At 28.3% G+C, this 21,902-nt stretch overlaps 1 protein-coding gene across 1 annotated transcript; it reads right to left on the reverse strand.

Annotated features, from left to right (window-relative positions):
- Positions 1 to 9,007: 9,007 nt before the first annotated feature.
- LOC114179266 lies at positions 9,008 to 10,293 on the reverse strand. The gene has a single exon (XM_028065533.1). The coding sequence runs from the start codon at positions 9,882 to 9,884 to the stop codon at positions 9,123 to 9,125; it is 762 nt and encodes a 253-aa protein (XP_027921334.1). The 5' UTR covers positions 9,885 to 10,293; the 3' UTR covers positions 9,008 to 9,122.
- Positions 10,294 to 21,902: the final 11,609 nt, after the last annotated feature.

Genomic DNA, 21,902 nt, shown 5'->3' on the forward strand with positions numbered 1-21,902 from the left:
GTTGCAGGCAATAAAGACTCATTTATTTTACAAATTTAGAACATGTGTATGTTAAAAAAAATTATAATTAGACTACCTTTCTTTGCTTTGTTGGTGTGTTTGCTTGTGTTTCTCTTCTTGCAATAATCACTATATTGGTGTGAGCAAAGAAACTTGCAGGTGAGAGCGATGATAAATCCTATGATGGATGGTTCCAATCAGGGACAAAGCATAATAGGAGCAAAAGGGGGCCATGGTCCATCAAAAAATTTTGATTTTTCTTTTTAATTTATGTGGTTAAAATTTTTGAAATTATGTATACCTAAAAATTTTGATTTTTTTTTAATTTATGTAGTTAAAATTTTTGAAACTTTTTAAATTGCGTATAGTATTTTAAAATTTTTAAAATTATGTGCAGTATACCAAGAATCAAAGAAAATTAAATTAAATCTTTTTTATTTGATTTATAAATCATAATATTTAATATTAATTAATAATAAAATTTAAAATCAAACATAATAAATAATAAAAAAATATTATGATATTTTTTATTTGTCTTATGAGTTTTTCACATATTTTTCATCTTTTACTTTTACTTGTTGTTTTTTTATTTCTAAAGAGAAAAATAATTGTTGTTTCTAACGTTATCTCTTAATACATATTGTTCTGAGTCTTTCATTCTTGAAAAAAAATATTTATTTTGTCTCACTCGAGTGAAATATTAGTTTAATAGTTAACATTATTTTTTATCTAACAAACTTTTTGTATATTCATATTTAAGAATATAGAAAAAAATATATTGTACTATGTATTTTTTCATAACTGATTTTTAATTGTAGCTTGATTATCATGAATTTTTATTTTTTATTAGATTATGAAAAATTATTTTTTAGTCTTAATCTTAATATATATATATATATATATATATATATATATATATATATATATATATATATATATATATATATATATATATATATATATATATATATATATATATATTCTTGATGAAGAATAAAAGAACAAATTCATATTTTAAAAATAATAAAAAGGGAAACTATTTGTGAAGATAAAAAGAGTACAAATTCAACCTTTTGACATATATTTTGAACAATGATACTAATGACTCAATTGTCCAATTATAGAAATTCTTTCTTAAAGCTCAAAGAATTACAAGTGAGACATTACTATAATAGAAAAATTATTTTTTATAATGAAGATTATCAAAACAAGATTGTTGAATAAAGATGAAAGGTGAATTCTTTCTGACAATATGTTTATTTACATTGAAAAAATAAATAGTTATAAATTTTACTTCTGATCCGACTATTAATGAGTTTAAGAATATAAAGGAACAAATGGCAATAATTGTGATTTCTTTATATAGTTATAATTATACTAAATGTATTCATTATCTTTACTTTAGTGACAATAATTAAATATATAAATAAATTTTAATTATATTATTTTGGCTTCATCTAAAATATTAGTTAAGATTCGTCACTAGTTCCAATGGGAGTCTGTGATGTATTGTCTATCATATTTGGACATTTTGCACAATCTAATGTTGTCTTTAGTTTTGCTCCAAGTGATGTAAACAAATGATCTTCTTTTTACAAAATTTTGGTACTATGGACTATAACTACACTTTATGCATTTGTTTATATATGTGTTACATCTCTTTGGTCAGGTTTACCTAATACTCTAAACCAAATGAACTCTACCAATAAATTAACTCTATCTTTAGAGTTGTTACAACAATTTGTTAAGAAATCATAATTTAGTGGAAAGATATCAGATTGTATAATATTTAATTAAAATTAGAAAAATATAATTTAATTTTTTAGTCGATGATATAGATAATAAAAATTATCCATTACAAAAAAACTATCAAATAGTGATCAATTTCATGACAAAAAAAATATCATGTCTGTGTGTTCGCATTGTTTAATTTTTACAAAAAATTGAGTTAAGATCAATTAAGAATATATAATTAATTTTTAAATGTAAAATTAGAAAAATAAAATATGAACGTAAAAAATGTTTTAAGATAACTGTTAAAGAAAAAAAAATATTTTTAGAATAATGGTTAATTTTTAAAATAGTTTTTAAATGTAAAATTTAAAAAATAAATATGTAAAAAAAAGTTTTTAAAATAATTGTTAAAGATAAAAAAGTTTTTAAAAATAATAGTTAAAGTGTTGGAAGTCTCATGTCGACTAGAGATAAGACTAATTCACAATATATAAATGGGAGCAATCTTCACCTTACAAGTCGGTTTTGTGGGGTTGAGTTAGACTTAAAACTCACTTCTGACATAAAAATAGACTATTTATAAAATAATTAAAAATAAAATTGAAATAACAAAATATGACATAAAAAGATATCTCTTTATATATTGATATAAATTTTTCACTCATCTTCCTTTAATATAAAATTTTCAACTTCTTACTTGAATTCCTAGCATAAACATAACTTTCCAACTTCTTTATATATAAAATTGATGTTGCAACAACAATCATGTCAAAGTATCATCTGTGACCGCTGCAATATCTCCTTAATCTATGATTGAAAAGTCAATTTCTCCAAAGTAAACAAGTTTAGACATGTTTCAAAATTAAGATTTTGTTTCTCTCTTAGTTGTTTTATTGATTGAAGTTGATATCTTTTATTTTCGGAATGTTTATAGTGCTAAAATGGGATTTGGTGTTTGAAGATAATGTCATAGAAAATGTAAAAATGATGGAAACATTATATTTATATGTACCAAAGAGAATGCATGTAAAGAAAAAAAAGGAAAAAAAGGAAGAGATTATTTGACTCATAACTTGAAACTGAAAGTCTTTGTCCAGTCATATTAGATGTCACATTTGTTAGAAAAACTAGAAAATATAAAGTACAAAATTTTGTTCTTGAGCATAATCATTTTTTTTTTTTTTACATTTCAAAGAGGTAGTTCACATATTAGCATGTCAAAGAAAATTATATCAAGTGCAGGCTTTTGAGATTGAGATGGCCCATGAAGAAAAAAAAAGGGCTTAGTGATGAAATGTTTATTTGTTTATATCACCTTGTAAGAGGAGATAATTATTAGTTTTTCTTTTAATATGTATATAGTATTATGTTAGTCCCTATTAAATATATTTGTTTTATTCTTAAAAAATCTTAACTATATATTTTGTATTAAAGTTTAAGTATTAAACTTATAAGTTACTTTAAGTTCAAGTTGAAAACAAGAATGAAAAAAAAATGGAATTGTTTCAGTTTTAATTTTGTTTAGCGCATGAGTTTCCCTTAAAGTAAATATTGTTCGGTAAATTTTTTTAAGAAAAAATGTTTTATTTAAAACTATTTTTCAAATAAAATAATATTTTATCAAGCACATTCTCATTTATTTTCTAATTCTTTAATAAATCGGTATAAAATACAATCCAATCATTGTGAAACACGAAACCCTGGTCACTGTCTCATTTTCTTTCCCTCCATCATTACTCTCTTTCTCTTCCTCCTACTTTTTGAACTTTTGTTTTTAACTTTTATCTGTTTCATAATCTGATAACATTTATACAATTTTTGAACAGTCAAGAAACATTTTATTCGATCAAATTTTTAAATAGAATGAAATTTTTATTTACTTTATAATTTTTTTCTTCTCTCATTTTTCTTGTTATTTTTGTCATTGATCTCGGTAGATTAGTAAAAAAATTTCTATTTTATTTTATTTAAAAATTTTGTTATGTTTTGATATTTTGTTTTAAATCTTTAAGTTTTTGAGTAATTTTACCATTTAGATATTTTGAAAATTTTCTTCAAAAATTAGTAGGCAAATGAAACTATTTATATTTTTAATAAATCTTAATTAAGATAAATAATATGAATGTAAGGTAATGTGGTCATAATATCTTGAGTTTTATGTAGGGAATGTGGTTGATTGAGATTTTGTTTGGATGCTTCGAACTTGAAAAATGTTGTTGAGTTTTGTATGGTGGATATTTTTATTTTTAAGTTGATCCAATGATTAAATCATGCATGTTAAGTATAAAGTTTTCTTAAACTGAATTTTGGATATGGTTTAGATAAATAAACTAAATGTAAGACAAAATAGTTATATAATTGAAATGCCTTTGGAAATATCTTTGAAAACTAGTTTGAATTTGTTGCCAAAGTTGATTTTGTTTTTTTCTTCTTTATATTTTTGTTCAAGTGAAGCAATTTGTGCTCAAGTGAAAAAATGACTACAACTGAATCTCACTTTCTATAAAAAATTTGCTCAAATGAATTTTCACTCAAGCTAATATAAAATTGGTCTCTTTTAACTCATTGAATGTGAATGTGTTTAGAAACATAAATTAAATATTAATTCCTTATTTGATTGATTTAAATTTTAGTTAAATGAGTTATATTGTATGATAATGTTTATTGAGATTGATGAAATTTGCATGTTATATAAAAATGGTTGTCAAGATTGATAAAAATTGTATGAAATTATGATTACATATCTAGGATGATATGTGAATTATTATTTAATTCATATATCTAGTATTGATACCTACGTTGCAAAATAGAGAATCTCTTACTTCATTAATGGTTTAAATCACATCCAATCCATAAATGACCTATCATCGTAGCCCACCTCACTTTCCTTGAAATACAAATCTAATTAGATAGTTTTATGACAGTGCTTGAATACATGCTTCAATCTTTCAAGATATTGATTACATATGGAAAAATTTCCGATCTAACACAAAAGCCTCCTTAAATGCTACTCATTGACATCAATAAGATATTGGGTGATGACAAGTTGAAGGAGGAGTTTTGCATATTTTGACAACTTGAGTTGTAGTGAAATTACTCTGATTATTCTCTTAGTTTCGCTAATAAATCTAAATTTTGTGTATTAGATCATATATTAGTCTCTCGTAAGATGCACTCTATACTAGACTTTTAGAGGGCTTAAGTCGATATTCCTTTTATTGATGGATCCATGTATGGTCTATATAATTATTATATATTTGTGATTGATTGAAATGAATTGTTAAAATTGTCCCTTTTATATAATTATCTTAGGTTTGAAATTTATTTTCGATAAGTTATATATATATATATATATATATATATATATATATATATATATATATATATATATATATATATATATTCTTGTTTACATGATAACATGTTATTATTATTGTTATTGTATTGTGTACGTGAACATAATGAACATACATAGGAACATATGTAAGAGTAGTGTGTAAAGGATGTAAACTTTTATTTTCAATAATTGCATGTTTATATATTTTGCGAATGTTGGAATTGTATTTTAAAATATTTTATGGATTGTATACACTCTTTGTTGGATTTATAATACAATAAATAATTAGTTTTTTGCTATTACAATTATTTATTAACTTTATCTACATAATTTTTTTTTTTACGTTTATTACTTCGTTTGTATCATCTATAATTAATAAAGAGAATTGTCACTTTTGGTATAATTTTTTGTCTAAGTAACTATATTTTTAATTAAAATAATTATTCGTAATATAAAAAAATTCACATTAAAAAAATACTCATAATAAAATTATAAAAATTACTGTTTTATATAATTATATTTTTGTAAAAAATATTTAATACTTTATTAATATTATTATTTTAAAAATTAAAAATAACTTACAGTTTCATAAAGTGATACTTAAACAATTCATATATACAAGATAGGAATCAAATATCTTCATAAATTTACAAGTAAAAGAACATGTTTACCATATTTACATTTATTTATGCAAAGGTCCAAGAACTTATAAATATAGCGTGTTGAATATTTGCTTAATTTTCTCATTCTTTATTATACTCATATTTTACAATTTTTTAAAGAGAAATGATAAACATTTTTCTTACCACTTCTCTTACCACCTGATGTGGCGTGAGATATTTATTATTTTTTTTAATTTAATTGAAAAATGAAATGACATTGCAGAAGGTTAGAGTATTCACTCACGCGTGTTGGACACTTAGCATTCATCACATAACCCTTCTCTCTTTTCATTTTGATTTTTCAAAAAACCTCTCTCCTCCGAACCAACTCTTCCCCAAACCTTCCCAGAAAACCCTCCTCGCACATAGCTCTCCTCCACCGTGAAAATTCATCACAGACTCCTCTCTCCTTTGAATGTTGAAACCCCAAATCCGTTTCTGTTTTTCGAAAAACCCTATCCCATTTTAATCTTCAAACTCCAAATCCCTTTTACTTCATCACAAAAACCCTTTCCCCGAACCCCTTTATGCCGTTTTATTTTTGAAATCTCCCATACCTTCAATCTCTCTCTGTTCCGTTTAATTTCTTTCTGTGCTTTGTTGTCTCTACGTTGTTGAATGCATCATTCCACCATACAAACAAAAATGCAAGCTTTGCAGAACGATGGGATCCGCGTTTTTCGATGGCTCCATCCCACGCTGTCTTAACCTCCCCTTTTCTCCACATTGCCATCTCATAGTAATTTTTGTCACCACAATTGGTTGTCGTGTTTGATTCTTTCCTATTTTACCATTTTGTTGCAACCGTATGGAGGATTAAAGCACTGCGTGGTGGTCTATATGACAATTTAATTTGTTTGTGTTCAATTTCAGTGTAGATATGTGTGGCACAATTGCTGGTCTACTCAAACTATATAAATTTGTTATAATGTATTTGTCCAAAATGTCTTTAATGGGTTACACTTTACATAGGCGTGAGTGTCAAGTTCATTTTGAATATGGTCCACCATTCTTTTTTGTCAATTATAACCAACACATTTTTTAAAACAAATAAAACATTGTGTGTCTTAAAAGGGGGGAACAAAGTGAGGTCCAGCAAGGCCCTGGAATAATAATTTTATTAAAATATGTTATAACATATTTGTCCAAAAACTCTCTCCTGGATTACTTTTTACATGTGTTTGGGTTGCACGTTAGATTTCAATAAGGTCCACTAATCTTTTTTGTCAATTATAACCAATTTATTTATTAAAACAAATTAAATATGGTGTGTCTTCAAAAGGGGGAACAAAGTGGGATCCAGCAAGGCCCTGGGATAATAATTAGACCACTTCAATTATTAAAATATGTTATACCATATTTGTCCAAAAACTGTTTCCTGAGTTACACTTTATATGTGTTTGGGTTGCATGTTAGATTTGAAAAAGGTCCACCAATCTTTTTTGTCAATTATAACCAATACATTTACTATGAGATGACAATGCAGAGAAAAGGGGAGGTAAAGACAGCGTGGAATGGAGTCGTCGAAAAACGCGGATCCCGCCGTTATGCAATTGCATTCTTGTTTGTATGGTGGAATGATGCATTCAACAACGCAGAGATAACAAAGCACAAAAAGAAATTAAACGAAACAGAGAGAGATTAAAGGTATGGGAGATTTCAAAAATAAAACGATAGAAAGGGGTTCGGGGAAAGGGTTTTTGTGATGAAGTGAAAGGGATTTGGGGTTTGAAGATTAAAATGGGATAGGGTTTTTCGAAGAATAGAAACGGGTTTGGGATTTCAATATTCAAAGGAGAGAGGGGTATGTGATGAATTTTCACGATGGAGAAGAGGTGTGTGCAGGGAGGGTTTTCTGGGGAGGTTTGGGGAAGAGTTGGTTCGGAGGAGAGAGATTTTTTGAAAAATCAAAATGAAAAGAGAGGAGGGTTCTGTGATGAATGCTAAGTGTTCAACACGCGCGAGTGAATACTCTAACCTTCTGCAATGTCATTTCATTTTTCAATTAAATTAAAAAAAATTGAAAATTAAATATCTCACGCCACATTAGGTGGTAAGAGAAGTGGTAAGAAAAATGTGTCATTATATCATTTTTCTTTTTTTAAACTCTTACTAACTCGAGTGTAAAGGAATCTTATGTAAGTGGACATCTCGCCAACTCAAATCAAATCATAAGAGTCTCACTCCTTTTACCTCGAAATAAATCATCCAAATTCAACTGCAAAATGTGAAAAAGAAAAAACTCATCTTTGTAAAATAATAATAAAATCTTATATTACTAGTGTAAAAAAAATAAAAAAAAGTTATATTTCATAAATTTAATATTTTTTCATCTTAGATTTTACATGTGCAATTTTTGTTAGGTTTGAGAAAAAAAAAATCACACCTCACTAAGAAGAAATTCAAGATAAATTTGAACATGCGACGAGGTTGGATTAAAAAAACGAACAATGTTAAACAAATAAAATTGAAAAATATATTTTATATTTTAAACTTTACTTTTAATATGATAGTATTTTGTTAAATTTAATAATAAGTTATACAAAATCATAGTCTATTACAATAATAATTATTAGTTATACATATGATATTTTAGTTAAAAGATTTACTTTATTTATGTCATTTATGAAAGGTAAAAACAATTTTTTTCTATTAAAAATATTTTATTTAATATAAATCCGTAATTCAATCAAATTAGTGTACAATCCAAGCAATCTAAATATAATTAATTTATTTAATTAAATAATGGAATAAAAATTTAAAAATCTTAAATTCAAGTGGTAGATTGGATTTTTGTTCCATTTATTTGAGACGTTGTCCCTTTTGCCTAATGTCGCCGTCACATACTGAAGAAGCTCTGTCACATAATGCCAATCATCTTCCATTTTCTGCCATAATTGAACTCATTAAATACACCTCTCCCAACTCTTCAAACTCTTCCCTATCGTATCAAACAATTTCCAAAATCTTCCTGCAGAGGATAATTTCCAAAACTTTTGTTAATTCATTTGACATTTTTTTTTACCAATATAATTATTTTATGATTATTTTAGGCTTATATAAGCTTCAAGTGATTGTCAAATAGTTACAAAGAACATTTTCCCTTTTTAAATTCTTCTGCATTCTCATGATTTCTTTTACCCTTTTTAGTTTTTGGTTTTACCTTGCCATTGACACAGTCCAAAAAGCCAAGACAATGTCCTATTTCACACCTTTGACTTACCATATTTACACCCTAACTGTGTAAGTAATTAAGAAGATCGAAGAAAGAAAGTACACAAATAATAAATGACGAGTTACTCATAACATCACTTCACACTTAGCTCACCCACTCAACGGTGGCTCACTGGTGGCGTCACCCACCACCGTCGCTGCACATTCACAAAATCCTATATAAAGATGAAGCATTCCAATGACACAAGTGGATTCTCCAGTGATTCGCCGCCAGAAACCCATTTCCTTGCCGTCGCCGGATTCTCCTTTCTCCGGCAACCGTTTCCCGCCGTGCTTGTTGTTACCCTTGCCGGGCACCGGTTAGTTTTTCTCACAGATGGGTTCCGACCCACAACGGGCCTAGATCCTCCAGTGGCCGGCGACCTTGACTGCCGGAAAGATTTCTCGGCTGGATCTCGCCGTCGAAGTGTTCCACCGCTGCCCGTTTTCTGAGCCGTTTGGTCTCCGCACTGAACCAGCCTCACAGACCCAACATTGTTCCTTGCACCATGCACTGTTCTCTCTCTTCTCTCACCGGGAAAGGAACGATTTTTCAGCAATTTGGCCTGAGATATATCGACCCTTTTGCGCGTTTCTTGCCCTTGCTCGGTGATTGAAGTAGTGGTGGACACGGTTTCGCTCAAGCTGCAAACTTCATCCGAGGGGTCTTCCGCTTTATAAAGGGACAAAGACTTCTTCTGAACTTTGCTCTGTTCATCTCTGACCTTGTTTTGGAGTGGCTTTTGAGGTTTTGGTTTGGCAAAGGTTGTTGGATTCCGTTTCGGGGCTTCCAAGAGCACTTGCTTCACTGTCTCACTTTCTTCCTCTCTGCTGCTTTCTAGAGGCTTCTCTCGGCGAGTGAGAGGCTGTGGTGAACCACGGAACTTTCTTAGTGGCGAGGTCGAGGTTTTGTGACTGCAACTCACACAACAACCCATTACTACGTTGGAAACCAAGTGTTTGGTTGTTCAAAGAAGAAACATTATTGTTGAGGGAAGGCTCAAAGGTGGTTTTGGTGGTTCCATGAGTGAAGTTGGTCTTGCACAGCTAATGTTAGTTAAGGAAGAGAGTGAATTGTTGGGGTGAAAGGAAGGATGCATTTATTGTGGGGATATGGAAAAGACAAGAAGCAATGAGGAAAAATGAAAATGCACATGAAATAGGGTGGCAAGTATGTCGTTTTGTGTGTGGTATTCGTCCCTGGTGTGATGAAAGTGTTCGTAAATATTGGAGAAGAATGAAAAAAAGGTGTTGCGTAGGATGATTGTGATCTATGGCCCATCAGTGTCCTGCAAATTTGGATTAGGTGCCGGGAATGTTGAGGTATGCTATGTGTAATATGTTAAGGTATGAGTCATTGCTTTGATCACAACCGTTCCGTGTGAGTTAAGGTGTATGAGGAACGATGACAACCCCTTTACCTGCATTGTCTAATCAAACAATAATAAGTTACATTATACGAAATTTAAAATAATTTTTTTTTTTGACAAACTTTTGAAAATATATATGTGGCAGCACTTCAATAGATGAAAAAAGATTTAATGTAATTTGAATAGATGACAGAAAAATTTGATATAATTTGGAAAGAGAAAAGTGTTTGTTGTGCTAAAAAGTAAATTTTATTAAATTTTATTAAAAAAAAATTGTTAAAATACCATAGTCCGCTTCTTCTTGTGATAAGTAGAAAAAGATAAAGTTATTTTGGATAATTTTTAGATAAAATAATGTTTGGTTTGGTGATGTAGAGTTAATTAATCAAACACAAAACTTATATATGTTTGATTTCAAAATTAGTTTTAAAGTAAAAAATTAACGTCAATGTATTAACTTATGCGCTATAGAGATCGATTCGGCCAAAATCGATTATTCCATGTGTTCCCAAACACATACTAAATATATTATGTATAAAGTGAATTTCAATATTAATATATATATTTTTTAATATATAATAAAAGTTTTAATTTTTAAGCAGTAATTTTTGTTCGAATTTTGTTAATACATATTTATTATTTAATAATATCCTGGATGTTTATCAAAGGGAAAATATTCATGTAATTTTTAAAAACAAGAAACAAAGACAAGGAGCTCTCTTCAAATACATTTGCATGATAATTTAACCATTAACAAATGTAAATATAAATTAAAAAGTTTTGTATTAAAATTATAGTTTTCTTATTATACTAAAGATAAAATATTTTAATATTTATTCTACTCAAATAAGTATTTGCCTAAAAGTCATGAAAAATATTTTTTGATACCATTTGCAATGGTTGACAATCTACTTTTAAAAATATTTTGGTCTTAAAAAGTTAACTTTTGTATCTGTAAAAAATTAAAAATTGAAAGGTAAAATAATAAATATAAATTGTATGTAAAAATTTGTTTGAAGTCAAAATAATCTTATCCAAAAATCATTTATTAGCATAGGTAAAATGATAAGTTTGTACACTCCATGTCTAAAAAGTTACGAAAGGATAAAAGGGAGATGAAGAAAATCGAAAGACGTAGAATGAGAAAATAGAAGATTTCCATTGCAATTAATTTTCCATTTTACTTTTATACAAGTTATTATACTATGTATTTATTTTTAACTATGATGCATCAATATTTTAATTTTAATTAGATATTTATATTTGATATTCTATCGTATTTAATATTTTCAATGAAATATAATTTAATTATATTTTTATGATAATAATAATTTATATATTTTTAATTTTAATAACATTCAATAAATATAATTTTAATTTGAAGAAAATGACAACAATATAGTTTATAATAAAATAATCTTTATTAATAATAAAAATTTATAAATTAGATATAAATTAGTTTTTAACCTTATTTACTGTATGTACTTTTTAAATGTATATGATATTATATTAATAATTAATGATATATATTATTAAAGTTAATATATAAAATATATTTATATGTATTAAGTGTAAAATGGAATGAGCCAAAAAAGATAAAAAAAAAATTATTATCGATGAATAGAAAAAAATAGAGAATTTTATAATAAATATATAAAAATAACTCATTAATATTTAAAATAATAATAAATAATTATATTATAAAGAATAAAAGTAAATAATAATATAGACACAAAAAATCTATTTATATATAATTATAACCGATTAATAGAAAAAAAAACAGATATGTTTTAAACATATTTATATGTTAAAAAATAATAATTATCGACAAGAAAATCCGATCTATGTATAATTATAGATTAATTTCTAACTTTAAATTAAATACTAGTTTAATAGTAACCAAAAGTTTCTTAGTTAACCTCTCCTATGGTGACAAATGAATTTTGTGGTATCTGACACGAGGAGTAACTCGATACATTCTTTTAACCAGAACATCTCATCGGTGCATTGGATTCTTGTAGGAAGAAAACAACATCAAACATTTTGCATGTGTATTGCTGCAAACTGCAGTAACAAGGAATTTCATAACCTGACAAAGAAGAATTATCTAGGAACAATGAACAACAAAAGTGTCAATGTTTTATGTCAGTGTCTTCGGTTGGCCATGCCTGTAACTTATAACAATAAATCTGTGACACTTTCTATACAAGCCCCAAAGTTTTTTTTTATTTTATTATTATTTTATTTTAGAGTTTCCCTATTAAAATATTATTTTTACAGTAGAACTTCTCTTTAAGAATAAATTATTTTAGTTAAGTGCAAACTTGAAGAAAAGGAGATTCTGTGCTCATGAAGAAAAAGTAAAATAAAATAATTTTTTTATACATTTTCGCTTGCATTTATTAGAATTAATTGTTAAAATTTTTAAGAATTAAGAATTAATTACCACCTCAGATCTGAGAAGAGCATGAACCAGACTAATAATTCTTCTTTTTCTTCTCTAGTCATCATAGTTTATGAAAACAACAAGAGCATCAGATCTGTAAAGAACGTGTGTGTGTATATAGCAAGATTAATAATCATAAAAAGTTTTAAAATAACTAAAAAAGAAAATTACATATTCTGTTATTAATTGATTTTATCCTTTAGGTTCAACCCGTCTTGTTTCAAACTTCAATTCAGACTAAAAATTTTATAGTTAAATTAAATTCATTTTTTTCTTGACACAAATATCTTTTAAGAGAAAACATTGGAGAATAGTACATTTTGAAATTTCTCATTTAGTATTATCCTTATGTTCAAAACTATTTCATGTACTAAATATAAGTCAAATCAAGATATCTTTAAACACATTAATGCAATGATTATATAATATGTTTGAAAATATTATGTTAGGAAAAGTTTCGTATCATTTAGATAATTTGGAGTAGATTTAATAATTGTATAATAGATTTTAAATTCATAATATTTCTGATTCTAAATTAAAGATACTTTAAGTTTGTATTTGATTTTTTTTATTCTTATTTCTTATATTTTTGTAATAAGATCATTGTTAGGTTTGGATTAAACTATATTTTGAAGAATGTAGGTATATTCGGAATTAAAGAGTATGAAAAAATTGTTTCCGTGTTTTTTTTATTTTTTATTTCTCTATTATTCTTGAGAATTTTCCCAGTATACTTATAGTTATATTCCAAAATATAGGAGATGATTTTCAAATTTTAGAGTATTTAATGTGTCTTTTTGTTATCCGTTTCTTATCTATAAATCCAAAATTATTATGGACACTTGTGTTTTTTAGGAATTGAAACACTCATGTATGTTGTCTTTATTTCCCAAAGTTTTAATCATTCACAAGTACATGAACAAAGGAATCCATCCAAGAAATTGGAGAAGGAGTTACTAGAGTTAAAACTAAAAAATCAAATCACAAATAATTCATAAAAGAAGTATAACAACTACAAAGGAAGGATTACTACAATGATGACAAACGGACTTTGAAGAAAATATTTGAAATAATTGCGTTCTTAGAGTAGGAAATCCTTGTGTACATAAAAAAATAAGTCATTATCTTTCTTTAGTATTTCTACAACTTTGAGTTTTTAATTTGGTCCCAAGATCATGATAAATAGGAAATGATGCTAGCTTCCTAAAATAACCTAACTTATGCTTGTGTACAACTTAATTTACCTCGGGAAACAAACCTATTTTATCTTCTTTAGTTTTCATTATAACTCATTCATTGAAATCAATATACATTGTAGATTGTTTTCACTCCAAAATTTGGAGAGTTTTCCTTATAGGTATGATAATAAAAGTCTACTTATTATTGATTATTAGCTTAAATTAGCGTATGAATTTGAATCTTGTTTATCCTTTTAAGAATCTAAGAAATTATGTTTTGTTGATAAAACTTTATTGATGGAAAAAATATAAAAATAATTTCATAATGAATATAGAGTTTTTTTAATCGATGGATCTTAATGTCGGTAATAGATTTGTTTGTGAAATATACACCAAAATGTTTGTCTTAGTCTTTTACTATTTATAACAAAATTCGCTGATTTAATTTAATCTATAATAATACATAAAAAAATTATCTCTTTTGTGGTTATATTTTAAAATACCAATTTTACTCTTTAAAATATAATTGTTTATTAAAGTTTTTAAAATTGATCGTTATTTTTACAATTTTTTTTTATAAAATCGTCTATCTTTTTTTCTCTATTCATCAACAATTATTCTATCATCTTTTCTGATATATTTCACTTTATTTTTAAAAAATATAATTTTATTTTATATATTAACTTAATAATATTATATTATTACCACCTACTAATATAATATCACGTATATTTAAAAAATGCATACACGCATACGCGATAACGCCTGTGAGTATACTAGTATTTTTAACGTCAGTTGGTAAATCATTTGGTAAAATTCACTGACAAATTTATTGGTAATTGAATTTTTTAAAATTGGTTGTGATTAAATTTTTTAAAAATTTGTTGATAACTGATTTTTTTTTTATAAATTTGTTGATACATTGTTTGCTTGGCCATGCTTTATATGACAACATAAAATAGTACTAATTTGCGCATTATCCGTTTTACAATAGAAAAGAGAAATAATGGGTAAGAGAGTGCCCCGTGAAGATAGTAAGGTGCAATTTCAATTTGAGGGGACTTCTCCCTACACCTCCAACAATCTCTCCTGTACCCCCAAAATCAAATTTATTTTCATATTTACCCATGATAAAAAATAAGAGTTACTATCTCTTTTTCACCGCATACCCCTGCACCCCCAAAACCGCCCTCACCCTCTGCACCCCCAAAACCGCCCTCACCCTCTGCACCCCCAAAACGCACCCCATCTTCTCCATTTGCCCAGTTAAGTAATGTTATTATACTTTAATTGATTTTAGGAATGGTTGTTTGTATATTTTAATTGATTTTAGCAATAGATTACAAGATCTGTTTCATCAAAATTGAGAAACGGTCTTCGTTTTAAGAGTGCACCGAAACGACTTTCCAAATCCGTTTCAAACATGCTTGAAACGGAACACACATTCCGTTTAGGTTTTTTTTTTTGTTTTTTTGTCCGAAACGGAATGTGAAATCCGTTTTGCAGAAAGCTGAAACGGAATACACAATCCGTTTCTTTTTTTTTTTTTTTGATTTTTACTGAAACGGATTCTGGAATCCGTGTCGGAGGACGCTGAAACGGAATATGGTTTTGTTTTTTTTTTTGTTGGTTTTTGTTAGTCCTTAAGGAGAAGCACCAAATTCTTGCAGTCCTAAATGCGGGTCTTCCACGTAATCCTATCTAGCATTCATACATAACAGCTCATTGTCGACAAAGCAGAATAGTATAATTGCATGGGAGCCAAAGAAAAGACACGAGAAAGAAGACACAGAAGGGTTTAGGTCGTGAAAACAATGGTAGGCTCCTTTCAACTAACCCTTCCCAGTTTCCCCAAAAGAAAACCAATAAAAAAGTGGACCTTTACACAAAGGTCTCGTGCAAACTCCATTCCCATGGGAGAAAAAAAAATGCATAAAAAAAGCAAAGAAGGAGGGTCCCTTTTGACGGGGTAACATGGCCAAGTGGTAAACCAAACCAAACACACTTCCCATTCCCACGGTGATGCACGTGTAAGAGCTAAAAACACCTCTCATTTCTCAATTCTCATTCAATTCTGAAACCCCATATATACATATATATAATATATATTTGACCACCCAAGACAAACAAAATCATCATAACCTTCTACCCCACCAAACCTCAAATAATTAACCACTTCTACGGCATGCAACATACACAAAAAAACCACGCTTATCAACCCGCAAGAGTCAAAAGGCTAAACTAAAATAAGTAAATAAAAAAATAAACGTTTCACATCCCTTAAAAACAGTCTCAGTGTGTCAGTGATTCTTTTCTGGGTTTCTCAACACCCTACAACTTTTCCCTAATCATTTAATCTAAAACACTTGAAGGCTAATTTACCTTGAAGAAGGAAACAATGGAGTGAAGTTTCCGCTTGTATTCATGTAGAGGCACATGCTGAAAAGCAGAACATCTATCAGGAAGGCAAGCGTCGTTAGCCCCAAAGAAAACCGTCACAGCAATCGGCGCTGCTTCGGTTCCACCGTCACCGCCCTGTGACGCCGGAAAACCCTCTCCAACACCTTCAACGCCCACCGCGTGTTGTACCCGCTATAACCTCTCAACACCTTCAACGCCCACCGCGTGTTGTACTCACTTTTCAACAGAAAAAGAAGAACATTTTCGTTAAACTGGTGTCAGAGACTAATTCTTGTTCCTTGTGTTGTGCTAGTCTAATCTTTTTGTCATTGATGAGAGATACCCACACATTGTTTATGTTGAAGGAGAGACTGCTGATGACATTGGCAATAAAATATCTTCTAATATTGGAAGTCAAATAATTGACTTAGAATACTTTGAGAAGTCTAGCATGGCAAACTTACAAAAAAGCACATGGAACTTGTGAAACGGAACATTTTTATGAAACGGAAATTTTTTTGGAAACGGAATACGTATTCCGATTCATAAAAATGTGAAACGGATTCTGTGATCCGTTTCAAAAAAATAACATTTTTATGAAACGGAATTCGTATTTTGTTTCCCAAAAATTTTCAATTTTTTCCCGAAGCGGATTACGTAATCCATTTCAAGATGGTGTGAAACTGATGCCAACATGCGTTTCATAAAGATTCCGTGTTCTTTTTTGGGGATGCAAAGGAGTTGGTGATACAGTAAATGAAATTTACTGCATCGCTACCCACTTTCATATATTAATGAAGGGCATAATAGTAAATTTTGGGGGTGCAGAAGAGGTCTTGGAGGTGCAGGGAGAAGCACCCTCAATTTGATATAAAGTGGTTTGAGAAGGGCTACTTTAAGGGGCCAATAAGCAATTGTACTATATATTTTAAACAATAAATTTTGAGGTAGATTTATTCTTAGATTAATTAAAGATTTATGATGTTTTAATTTATTTTTTTAGGTTCCATTAGATTATATTACTTTTAAGATGGTTATGCAAATTTATTATAATGCAAGAGTCTTGTAATAATACTTACATTTTAAGCAATGTTTTATTTAGTTGTCGCTAGCAAGATATACTTTTAAAATAAAAATATATATATTCTTATGATCTAAGGTGTTATTAAAGACCTAAAATTGAAATTTTATTTTATTTCAGCATACGTTATTAAAGATATAAATCTTAAATTTAAAATTTAAATTTAAATCTTATAAAACTTAAATCTTAAACTTATAAGCATTTTTATAACTTTTGCAATGAAGATATCTTTAAACACTTTTAAACAATAATAAATTGGGAATCAATATCTTCGTGACAATAAATTATAAGTTTGTTATTCGTTTTTTTTAATACATTAGTATTTAAAATTATCCACCAACACTTATAGAATCTCAAATAAATATTATTCTAATAATACACCATAAATAAATAATTGCAATTTAATTACACATGACTAAATAACTATACATATTAATAGTAACATGATTACTAAAATACACAAAAAAGAAAAAAACTCCTATCATAATAAATAAATATGATAAACTGTTATAATTTTCAACATTTTGTCTTTCCTTTATTATTCGTAGAAAATGAACCAAGCCAAATAGGAACGATCAAGGATAATTTCAACTAATCTAAATAAAAAAGTATCGGTCTTTCTCGAACAACAATAAATAAAATTTATTTATATTAATTTAAATAAATTTGAATAAATAAGTATCGTGTAAAAGTATTTTGTTTAAGATAAAAAAATTTAAATATATTTTTAGTCCTTAAATTTCAACACGAATTTAGAATTTGTCTTTGTATAAATTTTGATAAAATTTGGTCCGAAACTTTAAAAATGAATAGATGTAATCATCTTAATGCAACTCACTTAAATTTTTTGACATGTCAAACTACATTTCAAGCTACATTTGAATTGTTTACATTGTTTGACACATTCTAACTCAAATATCAACCTGGAACATTGTTTAACCCATAAAGAAATTAACTTTGTTAGGGTAAAATAATATATCCATTAATGTTCAAAGTTTGAGGATTAAAATGTATCAAAGTTTGAAAATTTGGGACATAGTTAAATTGCAATTTCCTATCCAAATTTATGGACTACCATATATTTAACCCAAGAGAATATGATTAAAACATTAATATGTAAAAAACTTTAGTAATTTGGGTATTCCTGTGAAAATTGTAACAAATTTATTTCAAAAAGAAAAAAATTACTTAAATAATTAAAACATTTTGAAATTATAACATTGCAATAAAAGTTTATAATTAATGATATAACTAATCACAAACTTTATTACTTTGATAATTTTTTCATATATGATTAGGTATAGTATACCTCTTAGGTTTCTCTTTACTTATAATCATCCTCATAAACTTTAAGAGACAAACCTTTCCATATTTTGATAAGGTTTAACTACTATTTAGTCCTACTTTTTAAACTTTGATTCATTTTAATTTTATTTGTTTTTGGTTCAATCAAATCCTATTATGTGTTAAATTGATTCAATATAGTTCCTCCCGTTAAATTGACCTTAATGTTATTTGGAAGATGACCATGTGTTAATCTAATAAAATGTTTAGTTATTAATTTAGTCTCTATATTTCTGTTTGGATTCAATTGAGTCTCTGTATTGTTTAAATAGAGATATTGTGGTACCTTTCATGAAATAAATTTTAACATCGTTAGGAGGTGACGATGTGTGAGTCCAAACCTTCTTTACCCTTTTTAACCTTTTCTTTTCTAGCAACACAATCTCATCGAAATCACATCTTTTAGATCCTAGATTGACTCATTTAGATCCAAGATCACATATCTAAGATCTTCATCTTTGTCTACTACATTGGAGATGAACACATGAACCTAATTGTGGCTTTTGAATTCATTCCTGGGATTTGTGAAGGACGACATTGATAGTAAAGGGGCCTTATTGTCTCTATGTAAAAAAATATAGGGATTCAATTGAGTCGGAAAAAAAAAATAGAGACCAAATTACTAATTAAACCTTTTATTCGATTGACACGTGGTCACCTTCCAACTCACAATGTATATTTAATAGAAGGAACCACAATGAGTCAATTTAGCACATAATAAGACTTGATTGAATATATATATATATATATATATATATATAACCATAACGAATCAAAACTCAAAATATAAGGACCAAAATAGTAATTAAACATTTTCATAATTATTCATTCCTTTCATAAATTTTGAAGAGTATAACATGCTAAAACTATAATCATTGTCTTGAAACAATAATGGGATTTCATTCCACTAAGTATGGTGAAATTCTTTTATCATTACGCCAAATGTTCGTTTAATAACATTTCTCAATAAGGAATAGTTAAATAATTCTCATAGGTTTTGTAAACTTAACTGCAAATACTTTTTAAGGTGGCAATTTGTTCCTCTAACATGAATCTAAAATTTCCAAGATAATACTTTCCTACTCATAACAAAAACATGGTAATTAGAATGCAATAATTATATCTTAGCATACAAACTTATACCTAAACAAAATTAGCTAACCTTCACGTATAACAGTTGGGTCATCTCTTAAAAAACATCCTTCAATATCATAGAATCAAATGTTATTCTTATCCATAAAGAATGTGATTTTGATGCAAAAATCAATAATGATAAAAGCATTTTATGTTGGGTAGTCTTTTCTATCACAAAAATGAGGATCATCCGACCTTGAGACCTTTACTCGAATATGAGTTTCATCAAAGTAAAAAAAAAATAGTTAATTCTCACATTAGTTGAACTAAAAAATCTCTTTCTAATGCATAATTTCATTCAACCAATTATGAAAGTGACAACTAACAATTTTCCTATATTGATGGAGAAAGAAATTTATTGTTCAACTTTTTACGTTATACCCTATAATATGCAACATGGTCATTTTTGGATCTGAAAACATCCTTCACTATACCACTTACTTCCTCGTGTGAATAATATTAAAAGGTTGATTAACATGAATGATATACACTATCAACTCACCCCTACAATTTTTCTTTTCATAATGAAATTTTGAAATATATGTTTTCATACCATTCAACATAAATACACTAACACAAAAAAGACTTTTAACATTTGATGTTTTTTGCCTTTGAAGTCAGACCAAACTCCGACGTCATATCAGGTGACGTCAAAATTGACGTCGGAGTGCAAGCCTGATGTCCTTGGACGTCAGTTACAAAGGGGACCGACGTCCCTTAGCAAGATTCATGGATTTTAATTTGTTGATAATGACCATTGCTTCTATGTCGTCATTGTCTAATTTATACAACTCTACCCACATGTCAATAAGAGCAGTAACGGAAATTCTTTGTCAATCTTTTCCTTTTATTTTATCTATATTTTCAATCACAACTTATGAGGTTACGCCCTTCTGATATCTGACAACCTTTGGCTGAACGAGTTTGTAATCTTTTTGGACATTTTCTTCTACTTTTGCTACTTGAGCTTTGACACCTATTTTCATAATCATTAACAAAAAGTTACACAGAAGAAAACCCAAACTAAGAAGTCTAAAAGCCATAAAGAGAATAGGAAGATGGACGCGCTTTTAAGGTTAGGGTTCATTTGGGAAACATGTGCGACTAATGTGAAATTCAATTTAATGAAAACTTACTTGCAGTGCCAACCATTAAATACATGTGGCCTTAAGGTCACCACTGCCGACCAACAAAAAGTGACGGTAGAATGGGGATGAAAACGAAAACGCTGCATTTCATGAAATAGGACCAAAACGAAAAGCAATCGGTTCAAAATGCCTAAATCAACCCACAAATGAAAGCCCAACAAGTTTAGTGGTGGAAAACGAAGCCAAACTCACCTGTGAAGGTCATCGTCGTCGACAGGGAAGAAGGAGAAGGTCGCGCATAGGAAAAATGAAGTGTTTTCTTGTTCGAGATGCTGTTTTAAAATGTTTTTGACGTCGAGGTAGAGCAGGTCCGGCGTTTAGTGACGTCGGGGTAGTAGTTGTTCGACGTTAAGTGACATCGGGGTTGGTTTCTGTCGATGTTGAGTAACATCGGGGTTGTGGTGTCCAACGTCTTTTTTTAAATGACGTCGGGGGATGAACTAGCCAACGTTGAGTGATGTCTGGGACTGTATAGGCCGACATCAAACTTGTCCATTTATTTACGAAAACACACTGGTCATTTTTTACATTGGACTTTTTTTAGGTAGACGTTAAATGGGTAACGTTATAAGCCCCTTTTGTGTTAGATATAACAAATGTAATCCATGAGTAACAAAGTAAATGATTGTAAGTGTTGCTACTTTTATACTCATTTGAATTTTTTTTCTCTTGCATGTGAGGTCAATTTTGTGTCTAACCCCAAAACAATGTTATTGATTTGTTCATCTTCTAAATTGATATTGCGTTTTTTTTCCTTCTAGCATACCAACATAGTTGCAATTTGTTTAAACAAATAAAATTTTGCATTTCATTAATATTAAAATTTCCATACATATTACACCCTAAATGCTTCAA

The sequence above is a fragment of the Vigna unguiculata genome, chromosome 3 (genome assembly GCF_004118075.2).
Source record: "Vigna unguiculata cultivar IT97K-499-35 chromosome 3, ASM411807v1, whole genome shotgun sequence".
NCBI classification, from domain to species: Eukaryota; Viridiplantae; Streptophyta; class Magnoliopsida; order Fabales; family Fabaceae; genus Vigna; species Vigna unguiculata.